The sequence below is a fragment of the Neofelis nebulosa genome, chromosome 4, assembly GCF_028018385.1.
Source record: "Neofelis nebulosa isolate mNeoNeb1 chromosome 4, mNeoNeb1.pri, whole genome shotgun sequence".
Taxonomy (NCBI): Eukaryota; Metazoa; Chordata; class Mammalia; order Carnivora; family Felidae; genus Neofelis; species Neofelis nebulosa.
This window is the reverse complement of record NC_080785.1, coordinates 29,522,016-29,543,812: the sequence shown is the minus strand read 5'-3', so window position 1 is coordinate 29,543,812 and position 21,797 is coordinate 29,522,016. Positions and strand designations below refer to the sequence as shown.

At 37.5% G+C, this 21,797-nt stretch overlaps 1 protein-coding gene and 1 non-coding gene across 17 annotated transcripts in view; one reads left to right on the top strand and one right to left on the bottom strand.

Moving 5' to 3' along the window:
• The window catches only part of CADPS2 (calcium dependent secretion activator 2), a 543,402-nt gene that overhangs the window by 247,304 nt on the left and 274,301 nt on the right, over nucleotides 1-21,797 (bottom strand). For all 16 annotated transcript variants that reach the window (XM_058724453.1, XM_058724449.1, XM_058724458.1 and 13 more), the window contains one exon: nucleotides 19,047-19,158. In XM_058724453.1, the coding sequence (XP_058580436.1) occupies nucleotides 19,047-19,158 (112 nt within the window). The remainder of the gene's footprint in view (nucleotides 1-19,046; nucleotides 19,159-21,797) is intronic.
• LOC131511215 (U6 spliceosomal RNA) lies at nucleotides 20,970-21,071 on the top strand. The gene has a single exon (XR_009261417.1). It is a non-coding gene; the product is annotated as a U6 spliceosomal RNA (small nuclear RNA).

Here is a 21,797-nt window from a genome sequence, read left to right as displayed (position 1 = left end):
TGTTGTTCCAAACTCCAAAAGCCTTAAACAGGAAGAGATTAGTTAAATGAAAACTTTTGACAGTTTCTCATTCTCTAAATGCTGATGACAGTTATCAAATGAGGTCCCAAAACAACTAACTGCATCTGATCCACAAATTAAGGATCATCTCACTGTGGAACACCATCATTTTTGCCACATTTTAGATTCCTAGTGAGTATTTCTAAGTGATATCAGTGGAAGGATTTACTACTTAAGTAAACATTTGAGGGCTCATTATATGGGGACACGAAAAGGTAAAAGAATATGGATGACTCAGATCCCTCACGGAGTTTACAGTTTCTTGTTATTGGAGCTAAGATCTGATGATATAATATCGGATAATATCTGATGATATCACTTTCTCCTATTGTCCTTCTATCTCTAAGATGTGCAAAGGTTTCTCATTTTGTCAGTCTCTAGGTTTACTCACTGTCATTTCTTTGGTGGCTCTGTTCTATCACATTTGAAGCCAATTCCTTGTGTTACGTTTCCTCCTTTTGAAATACCTGAAATTGTTTGTCAGGAAGAAACACTGACATGTGTAACCAATGGAGATCCATACCTATGCTATCTGTTGTTTCTAAAGGGACTGTACTGGTGAATAAACCCTGAACTTAGTCTTAACAATGGCTGTAAAATCGTTTCCAGGTTCCCAAACTGCACAAGCATGAAGTGGTCACACTCCTCTACGTGATGTTGCCAAGGATGTTAACAGACAAGAGGCAGCTCCCAATGTGTAGAGCTCCAAGGGCCAAGGAGAGTAAAGGACAAAGGAGTTCTTTTTCAGATGCGTAACGAGGGTCTAGTCAAGAGATCCTAAACACTGCCAGGACAGGGTATCTTCACAGTGCCTGCCAGGACAGGATCTCAGTACTGTCAACGGACAGATATTACTATGCATTTTCTACTTTACCTTTTTTCAGATGGGACACTTGTAGTTCTCTTGTTCCTGTTCCACCGCTATAGACTGGATTTGTGCTAGGGCAAGGTGGGGAGGGGAGGTGGAGGTAGTTACACATGAACTTGAATTCACAGGTCACCAGGCTGCAAAGAGCCACAGCTGGGACTGATGGAGAAGCTGGACCGGAAGAGACTTTGGGGTGATGCCCTTGAGTTGAAGTGAATGTGTTCTGTATGTAGGAGGCAGGGTAACACAATCATTCTCTTTGGCTATAGGGGCGAACTACAGCTGATCATCTGTTTACCAGGATTTGTGCTTTTACTAGCATAGAGCTGCTGCCGGATGCAGCTAGTCAGCCAGAGGCTATGTTTTTGAGCTCCTCTTAGATCGAAGTAGGGACATATGAAAGTTCTAGCTAATGGAATATGAAGAGAAGTGGTCAGTGTCACTTTGGGGAAAAATTAAGATACATCCCTCTTTACTCATCTGCTAGCCAAATCCAGAGATGCCACTGCTCTAGGAAATGAGAGCCACAAACTGAGAGAAACCAGAGCCCTGAATCACCAGGTGGAGGACATCTACCCCATCTATCGGTAACGCCCACAGTAAAGTGTTCTACAGGTGTTACTGTTTGGAACAAGTGAAATGTTTGTCACAGCATTTCATAGAATCCTAAGTAAAACATCAACAAAGTTTTGCTTCATGTATCTTCTTTCACAGGTAAGCACTTACAATTCTTAAGATAAGCAGTTCTACTTGAAAATGACCTGGTACTGGAGCACCTGGGTGCCTCACGGTTAAGCATCTGACTTTGGCTCAGGTCATGTTCTCATGGTTTCCTGGGTTTGAGCCCCAGGTCAGGCTCTGTGCTGACACCTTGGAGCCTGCTTTGAATTCTCTCCCTCCCTTCTTCCCTCCCTGCCCCTCCCCATCTCAGACCTCTCTCAAAAATAAACAAACTTGGGGTGCCTAGGTGGCTCAGTCGGTTAAGCACCTGACTTCAGCTCAGATCATGATCTCACAGTTCACAAGTTCGAGCCCCACATCAGGCTCTGTGCTGACAGCTCAGAGCCTGGAGCCTGCTTTGGATTCTGTGTCTCCCTCTTTCTCTGCTCTTCCACCTCCCTCCCTCTCTCTCAAAAATAAACATTAAAAAAATTAAAAAATAAACTTAAATTATTAAAAAAAAGGATTTGGTACAATTAAAATATTTAACAGATATAAAGATTTATTAAGGATTCTGCTATATTCCAGGTTCACATCCAAATTAAACTATAGCTATGTACAAAATAGTTAGCTTCTTCTATGAAGCAAACTAGTCTATTCTTTGCCATCCATTTCTCTGAACCTTTCTATACACATTCCTGCTTCTTCTAGTTTATTTTTGTCACCAACACTTGAAATGTCTTGTCACTTAGCATGGCACACACATTTTATGATTCCTTACCTTAAATATAAAGCCAATGTATCTTCTTCATAATAAAATGTCAAAGTTACTTGCCATGTTTGTTGAGGTGTAAATGAAAAACACAATTTTTTTTACACTCTGTTTAAAATTCTGTCAAATTTAATATACAGGAAGAAAAAACTTAAGAATGAAGTGTAAATACACACATACACATAATGTTTAGAGTAATAGGAGTTCATAGGATCTCTGTTCTAACATATTTGTACAAGCTGACATCTCTACATTGCTTTCCTAATTAAAATACCTTAAAGCGAAGTCATGTACATTTATGCACATACCACATTAGTTGAACTCTGTGACCTATCCACTTAAAGCCTTCTAAACAATTTCAACAAGGTCTTAAAAATGTAAAAGCTAAGGGAAAAAATCTAGAAGAACTAGAGAGGGATAGATAGGCCCTGGGGCCAGATAAACAATTCACTGCTTTCCTATAAGTATCTGTTAGCAGAGAGGAAGAAAAAAGAGTATATGACCACAATAATTGCATTTTAGTCTTAAAGTAAAATAGAGATACAAACTTGGTACAATTCTAGCTCAAAGATGGGTGCAACCAGCAATTCTGGAAGGGATCAGGACAGACTGCATAGAGGAATGAATTACTTCCATTTGGGAGTCTAAAAGAACACATTAAGAATGACAAGGCAAGACATGGGGAAGAAACTAAGACAAAGACATGAGGCTGTTGGAACTAAGCCAAAACAAAAACACGAATTCAAGAAGATACACATACCCCTATTATCTCTTGCTGCATTATTTACAGTAACAAGCAACTCAAGTGTCCACTGATAGATGAAGACAGAATACAAGCATGGAATATTATGCAGCCATAAAAAAGGATGTTCCCATTTGAAACAAAATGGACGGACTTAAAAGGTATTAAGTGAAATAAGTTAGAACAAATGCCATATGATTTCACTTATATGTGGAAACTAAAAAATGGAGAAACAAAAAAAAAAAAGCAGACTCTAAAATACAGAAAATTGGTGGTTGCTGAGGGGAGGTAGATGGTATGAGCAAAATAACTGAAGGAGATTAAGAGGTACAAACTTCCAATTATAAAATAAGTCACAAAGATAAAAAGTACAGCTTAGGGAATATAGTCAATAATACTGTTAAAAAAAACCAAAAAACAAAAGGTAAGGGAGAATTCTGTGAAGACCTTTTGAGAATTAGGAAGACAACTATAGAATTGAGACCAGGGGCCAAGTAAGCAGAAAAACCAGAAGGTGATACACTGCATTTAAGCTGGACAGTGTTTTAGGGAGTAGGAAATAGCCGTCAGGGTCAAATGACAATTGATAGGTTAAGCACAGGAAAAACAGAAAGGGTATTGCTTGGTTTAACAGACAAATTACTCAAGATCTCAGCAAGTTATGTGAGGCCAGACTGCAATAGTTTCAAGAACAAAAATCTATTTGAGGAATAGGAAAAGACCTCACCTGACTCCTAAATGATGTCAGGGCAAGTCAGGCAAGATCACTTCGGCTAGAAAAGCACTGTTGGCCAAGGCGGGGGGAATAAAGCCAGAAAGCATGAAGACGGTAAGGAAACGGGAAGCTTGTGCTGACAGATGAGACCAGAAAGGAAGACTAGGGATAGTCTGTAAAGGAGATGTTTTGCTAAGGAGTTTATAAGGTTATCCCATAACATGCATTTAGAAGATACTTTTAAGCCAGGGAATGACAACCAAATTTGTATATCCTGGAGTAAAGAATTAATACCCCTCTACCCATCTGTACGCATCCCAGATGCAGTCATGTAACTCAATGTGTGGTGAGGTATCCTAACATTCAACTAAGAGATGATCTGGCCTTGGAAATACACCTTTAAAAGACAGTAAGGTGGCAGTGAAAATGCTATTAGCTGGAATCATGTTTCAATTGTGATTAAACATCCTTTTTCTGAGGGGAGCTTCGGTGGCTCAGTCGGTTGAACATCTGACTTTGATTTTGGCTCAGGTCATGATCTCACCATTGTAGGATTGGCCCTGTGTCCACCTCATGCTGGGCATGGCGACTGCTTGGGATTCTGTCTCTTCTCTTTCCCTTTGCATGCCCCCCCCCCTAAAAAATCCTTTATGTGGATAATCAGATGTCCTTGAGACACAGCTGTTTTAAGGACATGCGCAAGGGAACATCTCCTCAGATATGTAGAGTTGTCTTGATAAGAAACCTTGATTTTTGGGTTCAGTTGACATTTTTCTATCTTTCTCCTTCAAATGACAGAGATTTTATACATTAGCCAAGATTCACAATGACTATTCCTTGTGAACCTCTCAAGTACCTTCCTGAGAGTTATAACCTTGAGAGAAAGAATAACTGAATTTAGTTCATTTCAATCAATTTTTATTTAGCACATGTTAATAACTAGTATATATTTTCTCCAGTATCGGGGGCCTCTGTATTTTCAGTGCACGGAGAAGATAAATCGAAAGATTTTTCTGAGAGATATCTACATCCTTCTTAGTAACACTTTCCTGTGTTTTAATACACATGAGGTTGCTTTGTCTAAATTATTTTTCCTTCCATTTAATATCCCTGCTTCCTGTCCTACTTAGCTGAAACAAAGAACACCTGCTCATTCTCACTAACACAATGCTCTTTTGTATACTGAAAGATTACCATTAAGTCTTCTGTCAACCTTATTGTCTGTGGGCTAAATCCAGTTCCCTTTATTTTTAAAGTTGGAAAGAATCCTGGAATTTACAATATGGAACTGATCCAACTCCCGACCCCTTACCAAATGTGCACCTGACCTGACGGAACCACACAATTGCTTCCTTTTATATAGTGCTTTTCAAATAAGGCCTTTTTCGAAAAACCAATCAATAAATAAAACAGTACAAGAAATATTATCATCTTGATTAATTGTTAAAAGACAGAGATGAAAAACTTTGTTATTTGCATGCTGGGAGCTGGGAAAAGGGTACGGAAAAGAAAAACCAAGGTGTCAAAATTCTTCAATCTTTTCTGAAATCCCGACTTAATAATGAACCATTATGTGAAGAATTTCTTCGAAGGCATTCAGCAGACTCTGCTCCCTGAAGGCAGAAGCTGTGGTGTGGTAAAGTAGCTCATCAGCGCCTTACAGGTTAATTTAAGTCAGTATCTTCAATTAAACTCTTCCTCACCATGGTCCCCTAGCTTCAAATCTGGGGTAGATACTTACACCAAGCATTTTGGGTGGCTGACTGGATGGATGCATGCAGAGAGAAACCCAAAACAAAAATACAAGCCTAAAATGGATACTTCACTGAGGTGAAAAGAGAAAAAGGCTTGCCAACTAAAGTACTGCCAAACGTGGTAACAGAAAATGACCATAGTCAATGTCAGAATCTGTATGCCGTTTACTTGCCAGTCTGCAAAAAGTTAAGTAACTCTCCTTTTCCATTCCTGGACTGTGGTAGGTAGAGTAAGTTTCCCAAAGACCCCTACAACCCAATCCCCAGATTCTGTGAATATGCTCTCTTCTAAGGTAAAAGGGAACTGAAGTAGCAGATGGAATTGCAGATTGCTAACTGGCCAACCTTAAAATCAGAAGATAACCCAGGTTATCCAGGTGGGCCTCACACAACTACAAGAGTTCTGAGGGGTGTTTCAGTGGCTCAGCTGGTTAAGCGTCCAACTCTTGGTCTTGGCTCAGGTCAAGATCTCACGGTTTGTGGGTTGGAGCCCTGGGTCTGGCTTTGTGCTGACAGCACAGAGCCTGCTTGGGATTCTCTGTCTCCCTCTCTCTGCCCCTCCCCCACTAGCTCACTTGCTCGCTCTGAAAATAAACAAACTTTAAAAAAAGAGTTCTTAGATATGGAAGAGGAAAGCAGAAAAGTGGGTGTTGGAGCCATGTGATGTGAGAAACATTCAAATTCAAATTAGCCATTGATGGCTTTGGTATGGAAGGGGCCATGAGCCAAGAATACAGGCAGTCTCTAGAAACTGAAAAAGTAAAAATAAATTGCATTCTCCCTTAGATCCTCTGGAAAGAAACGCAACTCTTCCAACATCTTGATTTTAGCTGAGACTCATTTTGGACTTCTGACCTCCACAATAAATTTGTGTTTTTAATAATTTGTTAAAGTCCCAATTGAAACTAATACAGACAATAAAGGCTGAGATTTGATCATAAAAACACTAAATGCTGAGATTAAAAGAACACTAAATTTACCTTTTAAATTTCTTCTGCCAAGTGTGATTCAAAGATATTTTTACACACAGACTTCAATCAGTAGCTTCGTCTCCTTACTTTAACGAGAGGTTTTTGTGTGTGATTATCTCTCACATACCTGAAGCATCCTGCTTGTATGAAATCTTTGGAAAAGTTTTTGTGTGTTAAAATTTTGACTTATCATATACATTTTTAAGTGCTTAACAATGAGGCTGATTATTTTGGTTACTACAATGAAGACCATCTGCATGTATTTCTAGCAAATTTCAAATTCTATACACCCACATGATCAAGAATCATTTCTTCCATTGCAAAGTCTTTCTTGAAGATTTTGAAGGAGGGACAGTCAAGGCTGTCACTGTATTTTTATGACGTGATTAAAGATACTGGCCTTTATTCATCTTCCTATATCATTTTTATTGCTTGTAAGGTATCGATTTCATACTTCTCCTTGGAAGAGCAATATATTCCATCACTGTTATATCTGTGTTTTTTAAGATTTAACTGGACAGAAAAACGTCATTACTATTCTTGATCTATTCCCCTCAACCATAAATTATGAATAGCGGTAACCTTTATACTTCCCTAACCAATACAGTTCCTGTCAGAGGACACGGCATGAGTAGCTTTATCCCGTTTCTTTTTACTAGGCTGGTTGTAATAATGCCTGGCATTTATAAAGAACCTTTCAACTGAATGCCTCAAAGTGCTTTGTGAAATTTAAATTAATTCTCACATCACCCTTAAAGGATAGGCGTTACTCTGGTTATGTAAATAATTTGACACTGAAGTTAAATGGATACCTAAGAAAATTTCTTCAGGATAACAATGTTACCTCCCCCTCCTTAATCCAACAAATTATTCCCTTAATTATTTCACAAACGTTATAATAACTAATGTAGCTTTGTTCTCGCTGTGGTTATTAAATACTGTAAGGATTTTTAGAGCCAAGTCAATTTTATTTCTTAATCCAGAATATACGATAGTAGGATGGGAAGGAGGAAATTATAGACTGTCTAAACCTGGATAACTTCAGCTGCATCCTTAAAATATATTTGATTCACATTCAGTATATGGTAAGATGGAGGTATGTGGAAGATAAAGATTAGGGCAGAGAATGAGAAGTTGAGTGATGTGTCCACTTGTCCCCATGGCTACGATGACAAAGCCAATACCAGAATCCAGGTCTTCTGGAAGCAGGTTTTAAATTTTCAGTTTCTGGTGCTCAAGAACCAATTTGAATCATGCACCTTTTACCTAAAGAATTTATTTTTGATTCAAACACTGCAGATAATAACTAGTAGGGAACAAAAGTACTTAGCTTTTTGGCATCAGCGCTAAAGACCATGATGATGAATATTCCTAAGTGGTTATGGATAGCAGCAAGATGCATAGGAACTTCTTTTCTTAATGCAGCAACTACAAGAAGAGGTCAGCAATGGATCTGAGGCTCTTCCAACTTGCTTATTCCATGTATTATAAGGAGAGAGCCTGACTCTACTGGAACCTCACTCTTCTTATCGGATCCAAACCTTACATTATTCTGCAATTGTTGTTTATAACTTGAAGCTCAGGCATTCAAAGGGAGTCATTCTACTGTCTGCTATAATTTTGCATATGAGAAATAAAACAGAACCAGGCCAAGTTCAAGAGATTCATTTGTTCATTCATCTTCCCAACATTAGCTGCACATGTATTATAGGTTAGATACTGTTAGATGTTGGTGAAATGACAGTATGTCCTTGGCCTCACCTTCAACAGGAAATGGAGATACACTATTGTAAGGTTCTTACACTATACTCAGTGCTATAATATCACTTGAAGTTAGGCTGTGATGATTTAAAGCAACACCTAGAATAACAGTTATTGATAAAAAATGGAACCACTGAATATACAATTAGTTGGGGCGCATGGGTGGCTCAGTCAGTTGAGCATCCGACTTTGGTTCAGGTCATGATCTCACGGTTCAGGAGTTCGAGCCCTACATCGGGCTTGCTGCTGTCAGCTCAGAGCCTGCCTTCGGATCCTCTGTCCCCCCCTCTGCCCCACTCATGCTCTCTCAAAAATGAATAAATATTAAAAAAAATTGGTTAGTCTAAAGAGAAAAAAGGGAATAAAGGACATGAGACACAAAGAATACCTAAATGACAGATTTAAACTTAACCATATCAAAAATTGTAATAAAATATAGTTTAAATACTCTGATTAAAAGACTACCAGATTGACTAAAAAAAAAAGACCCAGTTATACATTGCTTAAATATATTTTATTTTTTTAAGTAATCTCTACACCTGATGTGGGGCTTGAGCTCACAATCCCAAGATCAAGAGTCACATGCTCCACTGAGCCTTAAATAAACATATTTTAAATGTAAAGAAGTAGATTAAAGGATGGAAAAAGACGTGATATGCTAACACTAGTTTTAAAAAACTTGGGATGGCTAAGATAAAGTAGATTTTATTTATTATTATTAGTAGTAATAGTAGTAGTAGGCTTCATGCCTAGTATGGAGACCAATGTAGGGCTTGAACTCATAACCCTGAGCTGAGATCAAGAATCAGATACTTAACTGACTTAGCCACCCAGGCACCCCTAAGATAAAGGAAATTTTAAAGCGAAGTATATTATGAGGGCTAAGGAAGGTCATATCATAATGCCAAAGCAGTCAGTTAATTTAAAAATATATACAGATCCTTAATATTTTTGAACAGATCTTCAAGATAGAAGAAACAGAAAATGACAGATCCAGAATAATAGAGATTAGTATCAATCTGTCAGAAATTGTTTTAAAAAAAAGTAAACAGAAAATCAGTAAGTATATGAAAGATCTGAGTAACCTGACCTATCTGACTTCTATGAAACACCCTATTAGACAATAGAAGAATACACAGTCTTTACAAATGCACATGGAAATCCACCAGGTTGTGCGCGATACACTAAGCCTTAGTAAATTTTAAAAGGATCAAATGTCTAGAAGTATATTCTCTAATTAATAGACTTCAATTAGAAATCAACAACAAAACTCTGAAAAACTCTTATATGGAAACTAAATAGCACATGCTTAATAACCTATGGTCAAAGGAAGAAATCAAAATAAAACCTAGTATTTTCAAAAGAACGAAAATGAAAAAAAGTAAGAATTTGTGGGATGCTATGAACGCAATAATTAGGGAATGTGTATTTATAGCACTAAATGTCTATTTTAGAAAAAAGATTTTTCTCATATCAATGCCTTCAGCTTTTAATAAATAGAAAAAGTATAAATTAAACCCAAGGTAAATAAAAGAAATAATAAAGCTCAGAGCCCAAATAAATATTAGAAGGAACTTTATCAATCTGATGAAGGGGATCTACCAAAAAAAAAAAAAAAGTACAGCTAATATTACACTTAATGTTTAAAGACTAGATGCTTACCCCCTAAAACTGAGAAGACAAGGAAGTCCGTTTTCACCACTTGTATTTAACACTGTATTGTAGGTTCTAGTAAGTACAATAAGGCAACAAAAATAAAAACTATCTAGATTGGAAAGGAAAAACTGTATTTTTAGACAATATTGTCTATGGAGAAACAATCTACGAAATGTTACTGCAACCAGTGAGTTGAGTAACACTGCAGGATAGAAGATCAGTATAGAAAAGTCATCTGTATTTTAATATACTAGTAATACCTAGTTTAAAAAATTAAACAATGCCATTTAGAATAGCATCAAAAATATGAAATAGTCAAGTGACAGATCAGACAAAAGAAATGCAAGACCTGTACACTGAAAACTCTAAGACCTTGCTATGAGGAATGATGCAAGACCTAAAGAAAGAGATATATCACCGTATCCATGGGTCGAAAGACCCAATACTATTGATCAATTCCAAAATTGACCTACAGATTCAATGAAATCATAGTCAAAATAACACTGAGTGTCTTCTTATAGAAAGCTACAACTTGATTTTAAAATTCATAGGGCAAAGAACTATATTACAACAGACAAAACTGGGGAAATCAAAAACAAAAAGAACAAAGTTGAAGAACTATCAGTACTTGCTATGACACACTTATGAGAAAGCTAAAGTAATCAGAGCAGTACACTAGTGGCATTAAGACAGGAAAACAGACCAATGGAACAGACTAGAGAGTCCACAAATAGACCCACAGATACATATACAATTGATTTTCAACAAAAGTGCTAAGGAAAACCAGTGAAGAAAGTCTTTTCAATAAATGGTGCTAAAGGGGCACCTGGGTGGCTCGGTCAGTTGAGCGTTTGACTCCTGATTTCAGCTTAGGTCATGATCCCAGTCATGGAATCAAGCCTCGTATCGAACTCCACACTGAGCGTGGAGCCTGCGTGAGATGCTCTCTCTCTAATAAACAAATGGTACTAGAACCAGATATTCATATAACAAAAAAGTGAACTTTGACCTATACATCGCTGTAGATATAAAAATTAACTTGGAATGGATCAAAGATCTAAGCATAAAAATCTAAAACTGAAAAACTTTCAGAGGAGAATTCTGACCTTGGGCTAGGCAAAGATTTCTCAGATATAGTACCAAAAGCATAAGCCATAAAAACAAATTCACAAACTGAATTTCATTCATCAAAATTAAAAACTCCTGCTCTTTTAAACACACCATGAGCAGAATACAAAGACAAACTAAAGACTGGGAGAATATTTACCAATATATCTGATAAAGGAGGTATAAACAACTTATCATAGTCTTTCCAAACTCAAGAACAATAAACAGCCCAATTAAAAATTGGGGAAGCTATTTGAACAGATTCATCAAAGAAGATGTATGGGTCAAGAAGATGAATGTATATACCAAGAAGATGTGTGGAAGACAAGCATGAAAAAAAATGTTCAACATGATCAGTATTAGTTGGTAGAGAAAAGAAAATTAAAACCATGAGGAAATAACACCATACTTCTTAAGAAATAAGAGTTAAGTACAGTGTACATGGTTTCTAATATTCTGTCTGGGGGAGAGGCAGACCTTTATTACTATGGGAAAACTGAAACACCAACTTCTGCTAACATAATCACCCACATGGACCCACCATGGAGGATGCCTATTTAAACCTGTTCACCCACTTGAATGTGAGTAGGTAAGAATATGCTTTCCTTTACCTCTACAGAGAAGATTTCAGCCAACTCCCTAGAGAAGGTCTGAGGCAGAGTCACTAACAACTGATGCATGTTATCAAAGGTGCTTTTCCTTCAAAGTCAGACTCTGAATGGTAAGTCTTCTCTAACTCTTCACGACATGTGATTAATGAGCAGACATAATTAACTGCAGTTAGAAAAAACAGAAAAAATTTGCACCATCTATGAATCATCCATGGCCTTCCACCTGTCCGTGGTCCAGCTTGTCACTGGCACGGATCCTGAGACAGGACAGCAGAGTCCTGGGAGGGATGGCTATATGAAATGACTAAAGGAGGACGAGACCTTTTCTGCGAATTTTAGTTTCAGAGAAGCTACAGTGCTTGCTAAAACTACAAAAATTAAAGTCCACAGTATAGGGTGAGTTCAATTAGGCATATGAAATGCAAATGAGTCTCCGTTCCATTTTGCAGTATATGATATTAATTCGCCGGCCACAGCAGCAGGCATCCAGTGCTGGCAATTTCAATAAAACTGGATATTAAATTTCGCTTTCAAAGTGAAGAAAAATACGTATTATGATTTTGCTAGCAGCTTCTCTAATGCTTGATTCATATGTAGATGAATCAAATTCACATAATGCTGGAAACTTTTTTTTAATCCAAATATAAATTTTGACGGTTTGAGTGAAGGAAAGGCCTAAAACGTTTTTTATGAATTTAACTGTATATTTATTTTTGAAAAATTAGGATAGTTATTTAAAACATCTGTAGTCTACTCCTAACTTATTACTGTGTATGTTGAAATCAAAGTTCTATGATGACTGGGTATAAAGCAGGCAATTAGACAAATGTTTAAAGTCTATGAGCTCTAAGGGCACCTGGGTGGCTCAGTTGGTTAAGTGGCTGACTTCAGCTCAGGTCACGATCTCATGGTCTGTGGGTTTGAGCCCCTGTCAGGCTCTGTGCTGACAGCTCAGAGCCTGGAGCTGCTAAGGATTCTGGTCTCCCTCTTGCTTTCTGCCCCTTCCCTGCTCACACTCTTTCTTTCTCTCAAAAATGAATAAACATTAAAAAAAACTGTTAAGTCTATGAGTTCTAACCAGTTATATATCCAATTAAATATGCTAAGTTTGGCATTAATAATTAATGTGGCTGCTGAAAGTTTTAGCATTAACGAAAAACTTACAGAATTCAATTCAATCAAAGCCACACAAATGAGAAAAAGTGAAGAGGATATACGCCAGAAAAACAAGAGAGTCAAGAAGAAGAATATTAGACTGATCAGTTAATTAGAGCTCCTAAGACAACTATTTCTTTACCTCCCAAGACGACAGACGAGTTAACATACCACTCAATTGCTTATTTCTCTTGTCAAGTTTCAAAAACAAATAAAAATTGTGTATATTCTGATCACTCTTGAGACAGATCTCCTTTGATGCTTCATAAAGCAAACAGAAGAAACAACGAAAAAGGCAAATATATAAGCTAATTTTTACTTGCTACATTAAGACATTACAAGCTGCTTGAAAGATAATAGTTCAATGTAATGGAGTAATCATTTCAGCAATTCTAATTTATCTTAATATTTAAAATGTATATGAAATTAACCACCAGCTGCTATTTCCTTATAGTATTTGTATTTGTAAAACAAACGTGACTGTCACTTTGAATTATTGGGTATGAACATCTCCATGTTGAGAAATGTTAAATACAAGCAGATAGTCAAATAGAAAAAGTGAGAGAAATACATAAAATGAAACCTTAATTTCAAAAATATAACTACTCTAAAAATGTATATCTAAGAGATAATCAGACTGTTAGTCTTTTGCTATCTTAAAATATTTAATCAAATCAGAAGACGTTCTGGCTCCCCTGGAAAGGAAAATAGCTTCTCTGCTTTGTGGGAGTCTCTATCCTCATGGGGGAAAAACGAGCATCCTTCTGTGGATACCGATGATGTGCTATCAAGACCATGAACTCAGCGCTTGAACAGACACTAACTAGGCTCTTTTTCTAACAATGCTTAGAATGCTTTGATAGAAACACTCCTAAAACTAAAAAGTTACTTGGGTGGAAACTTCAAATATTCATTTTGTACTAAAGAACACCATTCAGCAAGTTAAAAAGTTACCAAGGAGTACAAAAATTAATTCTGAAAGGCTCAATGGAAACTCCGTTGTCCACAAATAGATGTCCTGGAAGCAATTTGGATTTTTATACGGCTGTGTTAAGTAAGCCTTGCCTTTAAAGTTTTGGGGACAAAATCATCTTAATTTTTTTTTAATTTAGGCAGAGCTGACACATAATGTGACATTAGTTTTAGGTGTACAAACACAGTGATTCTACACGTTTATACATTATACTATGCTCATCAAAAGCATAGCTACCATAAAGTACTATTGCCGTATCATTGATGAACCACACACTTTTGGGTGCTTGATTGGTCAATGGTTTCCTTGCTAGAACAAGCCCATAATACGAAAAATTCCCTGTTCTGTCTCCAGGTATTCCCTAAGGCACCTGGTAGAGGGTTGGCCACCAATTCAGATGAAAAATCTCCATATGCCACCTCCATTTCTATAAATAGGTATCTGCACCTGCCATCTCCAAACGAAATCTGCATGCCAAGTACTTTCCAAAGAACATAACCTTCAACTGGCCAATGCCTACTTAAATTTGAACTATCATTTTACAAAACTATATGCTAGAGAAGATTTTCTCTTATCCCTGGGAGTTACCAGTTCTCAACCCCGGCTGCTTAGTGACACTATTTGTACCAGTGCTTCTCAACCCTACGTGCACACTGTTAGTTCCTGAGAAGTGCTTAAAATGCTCCTTCCTGGACTCACCCCCAACCAACCAAAAGATGAGTGTGGGCCTATAGCCTGAGTCTTTTCATGCACTTCCTAGGGGTTCTTTATGTGCACAGACAGTTGAGTGGCACTATGACATAGAAGAGTGCAGCCAGAGAGGAACATCTGGGTGGCTCAGTTAAGCTTCTGACTCTTGATTTTGACTCAGGTCACAATCTCATGATTTGTGACATCGAGCCCCACAGAGGGTTCCATGCGGACAGCATGCAGCAAGCTTGGGATTCTCTCTCCCTTCCTCCCTATCAAAACAAAGAAACGTAAAAACAAAGTGCCTCCAGAGATTACTGTAGGAAGATGCAAATTATGGCATAAAATATTATGAAATGCATAAAATGGCATTAGCTTAAATAACATTTGGTTCCTGCCTTAAGCCATGAAATTAAATGGGCCCATATTCATACCAAGATTTGTAAAATACTGCCAAATTTCCTCATCTTATCAGGTGTACTGTTTAATGATTTAGAATATAGGCTTTGGGATCAGAAAACCCAAGTTCAAATACTAACTCTTGCACTTGCTGAGAGGTCTTAATCAGATTCTCACTTTCTGTCTCAACATGGGATGAGACTACCATCCTCAAAGAGGATTAAATGGGGCAAAGAGTCTGATTTCGTTCTCTTGCATTCAAGTTTCATCTATGTTGTTGCATGAATTAATAGTTTATTTCTTTTTATCACTGAATAGCATTTCATTTTATGGATGTACCACAGTTTATGTATCAGTTCCTCCATTGGAAGACATGTTAATGCTTCCAGTTTTTAGCAACTAGGAATAAAGCTGTTATCAACATTCACGTACAGATACTAAGTAGTAAACCTTAGGTAAATACCTAAGAGGGCAACCTCTGGGTAATATGGCATGTCTAGATTTCACTTAAAAACAAAATCAGAAACACTGGCAAATTGTATTCCCAAAGTAGCTGTACAATTTTGCATTTCTACCCAGCAGAGATCAAGTTTGTTGTTTTATATCCTTGTCAGCACTTGTTGTTGTCAGCTTTCTTGTACGTTAGCCATTTTACCAACTGTACAGTGGTGGGGTCTCCTTGTGGTATCTATCTATTTTAGGGACTCTGCTGCTCATCTTTAAATTCAACACAATTTTGCTACACAAAATTTTAATTAGAAAACTTCACTTTAAAACTAGGATCTCCAGGTATTGATTTGTAAAAATTTACACTGTAAATTTCAGATCATGTAAGGCTTTTTCCTTCAAATTAAAAAAAAAAAAATAAAGAAAAAACCTAACTGTTTCTGCTTCCCAATATAAAAGTAGATAGCTATACCAGCAAACATTACTAGTAGCTCTACCAGCCAGCGATGATCACCAGCTTTTTTTATTATTATTATTTTAGAGAGTAAGAGAGAGAGTGATGGGGAGATGGGGCAGGGGCAGGGGCAGGGGCAGGGGCAGGGGCAAGGGCAAGGGCGAGGGCGAGGGCGAGGGCGAGAAAGAATCTTATGCAGGCTCCACACTTAGCACACAATCCCAACATGGGGCTTGATCCATCAACCCTGGGATCGTGACCTGAGCCAAAATCGAGTCGGACACTCAACCGACTGAGCCACCCAGGTGCCCTGATCACCGCCAGTTTCTTCTAATCGTGCATGTGTATGTGCATGGACTCAGACTACAATACATCTGAAGACCCCAAGTTTAAAGCAGAAATGAATCGGATATGTTTGAGGAAAGGAAGAAAGCCAAGTCTGAAGGAAAGAGGACAGTAAGCAAGATGGCTCTAACAGGAGACTTAAAGGTCAGTTCATGTAGATCAGGGTTCTTCAACGTTGGGGTGTCTTGAAATTACCAGGAGGCCCGGTTAAAACACTGCAGCACACCACCTTCAGAGTTTTTGGTCCAGCAGATCTAGTGCAAGGCCTGAGAATCTGCATTTCTAACTCTTCCAGGTGCTGACATCGCTGATCCAGGGTCCCATCTTGAGAACCATTCTTGGACATGCTACACCATGATGAGGACTCTGATTTTTAATAAAAATTTTTTATGTTTATTTTTGAGAGAGAGCCAGAGCAGGGGAGGGGCAGAGAGAGAGGGAGACACAGAATCTGGAGCAAGCTCCAGGCTCTGCACTGTCAGCACAGAGCCCTATGTGGGGCTCGAACCCATGAGCTGTGAGATCATGACCTGAGTCAAAGTCAGACACTTAACTGACCGAGACACCCAGGCTCCCCGAGGAGTCTGATTTTTGTTCCAAATAAATGAGAAGATACTCGAAGATTTTTTGGACAGAATGATGTGATTTGTTTAGAATTTTAAATAGATCATAGTGGCTGAGGTGTGAAAGCTAGATCAGAGGGGACAACATGATAAATGGGAAAGTAGTAAGGAGACTATTAGCAGCAAGGAAGGATGGTGTCCTGAATTAGGGTAGAGGAGAAATTAAGATGTGGACGTATTCAGAATAAATTTAGAGAAAGCTGACAGAACTTGCAAATAGATGGAGCATTAAGGTGATGGAAGGAGAAACAAAGTATATGTCATGTCACGGACTTAAAAACCACCTCTATGGAAAACTTTATGGGGTTGCTAATCATAAGTTCTATTTCAGATATATTTAGTTTGAGATAACTGTTAAATGCAACTTAGAAATACTAAGTATGTGGATTGGATGTACAAATCTGAAGCTCCGAGAAAGAAAAATTTTAACTTGGAAGTTATTGCCACATAAATGATATTTATAATCATGGAACCTACTCAGATCATTAGGGTAGTTCAATGGATCCTTAATGGATCCTTAAGGGTGATTTTGCACACCTCCCAGGGTGCAACGTCTGGACACATTTTTGACCATCTTGACTTAAGGCTGGGTGCACTACTGGCATCTGACCAGAGGCCAGGAATGCTGCTAAATATAAAGTGTACAGAAAAGATTCTAACAACAAAGCACTTTCCTGCTCAAAATATCAATAGTGCTGAGGTTGAGAAACCCTTGTATGGAAAGAAAACCTGTCTTGTATGAAGAGGGCAAAGGAGCATGAGGCCTTTCTCAGATATATTAATAACTGGGAAGCATATCACTTACATACCCAATTTAAAACCTGCTTAGGAGGGCACCTGCTGGGATGAGCACTGGGTGTTGTATGGAAACCAATTTGACAATAAATTTCATATATTGAAAAAAAATAACTCCAATAATACTTTTTTATTAAGTATTAAAAAATGAATGAATGAATGAATGAATAAATAAATAAATTGAAAATATCTAAAGAATTACCTTATAGCATTAGACTTAAAATGGCTATTTGAGTGTGGAAAATAGTCATAAGGAAATAGGGTAAAATTAATAATAGTTTAAATGAAAAACCTGATTTATAAATCCATCGGATCATATGGAGTCTCCAAAGGTCTTCTATAAGATTATGCTACCTGTACATGTACCTTTGCTGAACGAGTTAACCGCACAAATATGTAAGCACATGAATGAATGAATGGTACGGCCTAGCTCTTAGGTCTTAACAAATACACCTAACAAGGAAACAGAAGAGGAAACCTGGAATATGAATATAGATTCTCAATTTCTGGAGTGTGGGTACAGATTCACAAAATCCCTAGAAATGGGAAACTCTAATCAGGTAAAGGAGACACAAGAGGATACAGATTTGAAATGAATCAAAAGCCCAACTTTGAGGAAAAAAATTTTCAATATACCCAATGATCCCAGTATCCTTCAACATCCACCATCACATAAGCTGTCTGTCCATCATTACCAGAAATTTTCAGGTAAGATTTCTGAAGGCTTTAATCTCGGAAAAATACCTATGAGATCAGTCTTCAGGTCTGGGTAAGAGAGATCCACATTAGAGAAGGTAACTTTATAGCCTACTCATTGTAGCACATGTACTTTATAAATGGGACTGCAGATAATCTTTCACACAGAGAGGTGTTAAGATCACAAATCCACCCTCATCTTAATGCACTGCCAGCAAGAGCGGAGTATAGTGGAAAGACCCTGGAATTGCGGATAAATATATTCTAGGTATGAAGTGAGTACAGGAAAAAAAAAGATCCAGAGTTAAAAGATACATGAAAAAGACCTACTCACAGGGAAAACACGAGAGATTGAGACAGAAATACCTTTAGATATTCTATAATTAGTCTAATCATAATGGACCTGAACAGATGGACTTTAAGTATCAAGATGCTTCTTTCAACCCATAGACAGAAATGTTTAAATGACAATTACCTTTCACCCAAAAGAACAAGTTGCCCTGTGCCATAAACACCCAATGACCAATGCATGTGTAAGCAAAATGGGTCCCTGACTATGATCTTATATACAACCTTTATATACCCAAAGCCTATTGCAGTATTTTCTGTTATTGACAGTTGCCTTTAATAGATTAGAGCTATTAATCCGGGACAATGGAAAATTACAAGTAAATTATTTTATTTAGGTTTTCAACAGTAAGTTCACACACTACATATTGGTCCACCTTAACTGTAAAGCACAAGAAGTAACAATTGTGTGACCTCAAGCACACAGGACTGACCACAACTCACCCTTCCCAGTTCTTTATCTTCAAGGGCCAGGACCCCAGTGCTTTCTGTGAAGAGTTTTACTTTGACCACAGGCCGAGGATGGGTGGTGGTGAAATCACCTTGAGTTCCCCATCTGCAATTAAGGAACAAAGATTTTCTTTAAAATGCAGCATTAATTTTTTTTTTCCCGACAGATGTATCTCCTTAGAAGGCCCATTAAGCAATGCAGAATCTTTTGTGCTCAATGAGATTTTTAGCTTTGCTTTTGTTTCTGACAGATGGCAGAGTCAAGGAGGAAAAATAACAGTAAGTTTTATAGCTTATCAGCTTATAATAATTCCAAAGCTGTTCCAAAAGTTAGCACATCAGAGTATATAACAGAGTGTGCAATAAGAATTTAGGTTAAGGTAAAGCATTATATACGGAGCTACTAAACTCCATTATTTTATTAATTCAAATGCAAATTACAACCCAATTTTTACAGATGCCTGGAGGATAGTGCTAAAAGTTTCTTTATATAAGAGGTGGTTTCACAGAAAACTATTTTTTGCATGCTAAAAACTTTATCCCGTAACTTCTTGGGAAGTCTTTACTAGATATTTTATACTTTAAAAAGTGGAGGTAATTATCTCACATCTATTACTTTATGATTTTTAAAAGCTCCTGTCAAAAGGAAATAAATAAGCACTATAAAAATAGGAGTATTTTACAGTTAACTTCCCAATACACTCTCCTAGGAATGCAGTAAGTCTGTCGACATCTGGCTTTTCAAATCATCATAACAAAATAACATTTTTCTTGGCTTATCTTTTAATTAATAGCATCTCAGCTTTACCACACACCAGTTCATCCTAGTGTGCTTACAAACTCAACTGGCATACACCTGATATTAAAAAATCTTATCACTGTTTCTCATAACTCTAGGATCACAGGCATGAAATGCAGCACAGCATCAAGAAAATGCCATTGAGAAAAACACACTAAAGTGAGATTTAACACAATAAGGATTCCTGCTACAAATAAATCACCATGTTAAAAATATTAATTTTCTCTTATTTTAAAAAAATGAATTTACCATTTTCAAGGCATTATCTAAACTTTATTTTATAAACCATATTCAGAAAGCTTGGGAAATAAAAAAAAAATGGAGGAAGTCTAATAAAACCTGAACAAATAACTGATGTCTTCCTTCCCTACCACAACAGTGATAACACTGTAATATGTGTACAGTAAAGCAGAGGCCATTTCAGTGGCCGAAGAAACTAGTATGTAGCTATAATTTGTCCTCCTGAAATTAAAGTCGTATGCCAGAGGGAAAAGAGACATTCAGTTAGAATGGAAAAGCAGCTTAATTTTTATTTTAGACTTCTAGAAAGGGGTTAGCAAAGAATCTTTTTTGCCGTTTCATAGAATTAAGATGGTCTGAGATAAAGTAGAGCTAAATAAATAAAACTAAAAGTAAAAACAGATTCAGAACCAAAATAAGGGAGTAGAGAAAAATTCTCAATTTAGTGCGTAGGATCTTAAGACTTGAATAGTCAAGGCTATCCATATGACAACTCTAGAGTAAATTCCCACGACATACTAGTCTTTACTTGGTGTCATGTGGTTCAATTTGGAAAACTAAACCCTTTGAGACATTTTCTTACAAGTGAAATCAAAGATCTGTAGTAACCATGTAGACACAGCCTAACAGTTTTACATAGAATCTGCTCATCTTTTAAACTAATTCTCTTCATAAAAATTCCTTTGTTATTTTCTTCCCTCTAATGTCAAAAGCCTTTGCAAGTGCTTACACTGTTTTCTATGATGGTATGTAACCCCCCATCTACTGCAATTCTCCAAAGCGAAAAGTACTGATGACCACATTAACCATCACTGGGAGACTGTGAATTTCATCTCTGACTCCCATCTCTCTGCCACTTTACATGAAGGAAAATGCACGCTCTCTTGGGCAGCACATATACCAAAACTGGAATGATACAGAGAAGAACAGCATGGCCCCTTTGCAAGGATGATACACGAAGGGAAATGCGTTGCCATTTCCACTGCTAGAGTAAGACAAACCACAATGCATATGTAAAGAACTGTGCTCACTCATGAGCCCATGAACTCCACAAAATTGCATTGTACCTCAGATCCTTCATAAACAGAGATCTTCTACAACTCTTCATTGATGGGGTTCAGGACAGGCCACTCCAATATATGCCATGTTGGCATATTACCTTGAATTAAAGTTACTGAAGAAACAGGAGGTGCAACAAGGAAACTAGGACTCTTCCTTTGTCCCCCTGAAAGCAGGAAATAAATCTCCTACGTGAAAGGTACCCTCCCCTACCCCCCAAACTGGAAGGCAGAAGACATCCTTATTACCAGAGACAGGAAATTTAGGGCCAAGGAAATTACATGAACAAACCTCATTACTTCTTTACTAACTTACTATCCCCAAAGCCCAAACTTCTTTTGACTTCAGTTCTTCACAAATTTATTGTTTGTCTAAGAGATCTAAAAGCTGCCTGCTTTGGTCACTTTGAGTTTCCTATTTCATATATGTACAAATTAAATTTGTTTTTCTATTTTTTTAATGTTACTTTATTCGACAGTGGGGGAGGGGCAAAGAAAGAGAGAGAAAGAGAGAGAGAAAGAGAGAGAGAAGGAGAGAGAGAGAGAAGGAGAGAGGGAGGGAAGGAAAGACAGAGAGAGAGAGACAGACAGACAGACAATGAATATCCCAAGTAGACTCCATGCCCAGCACAGAGTCTGACTTGGGGC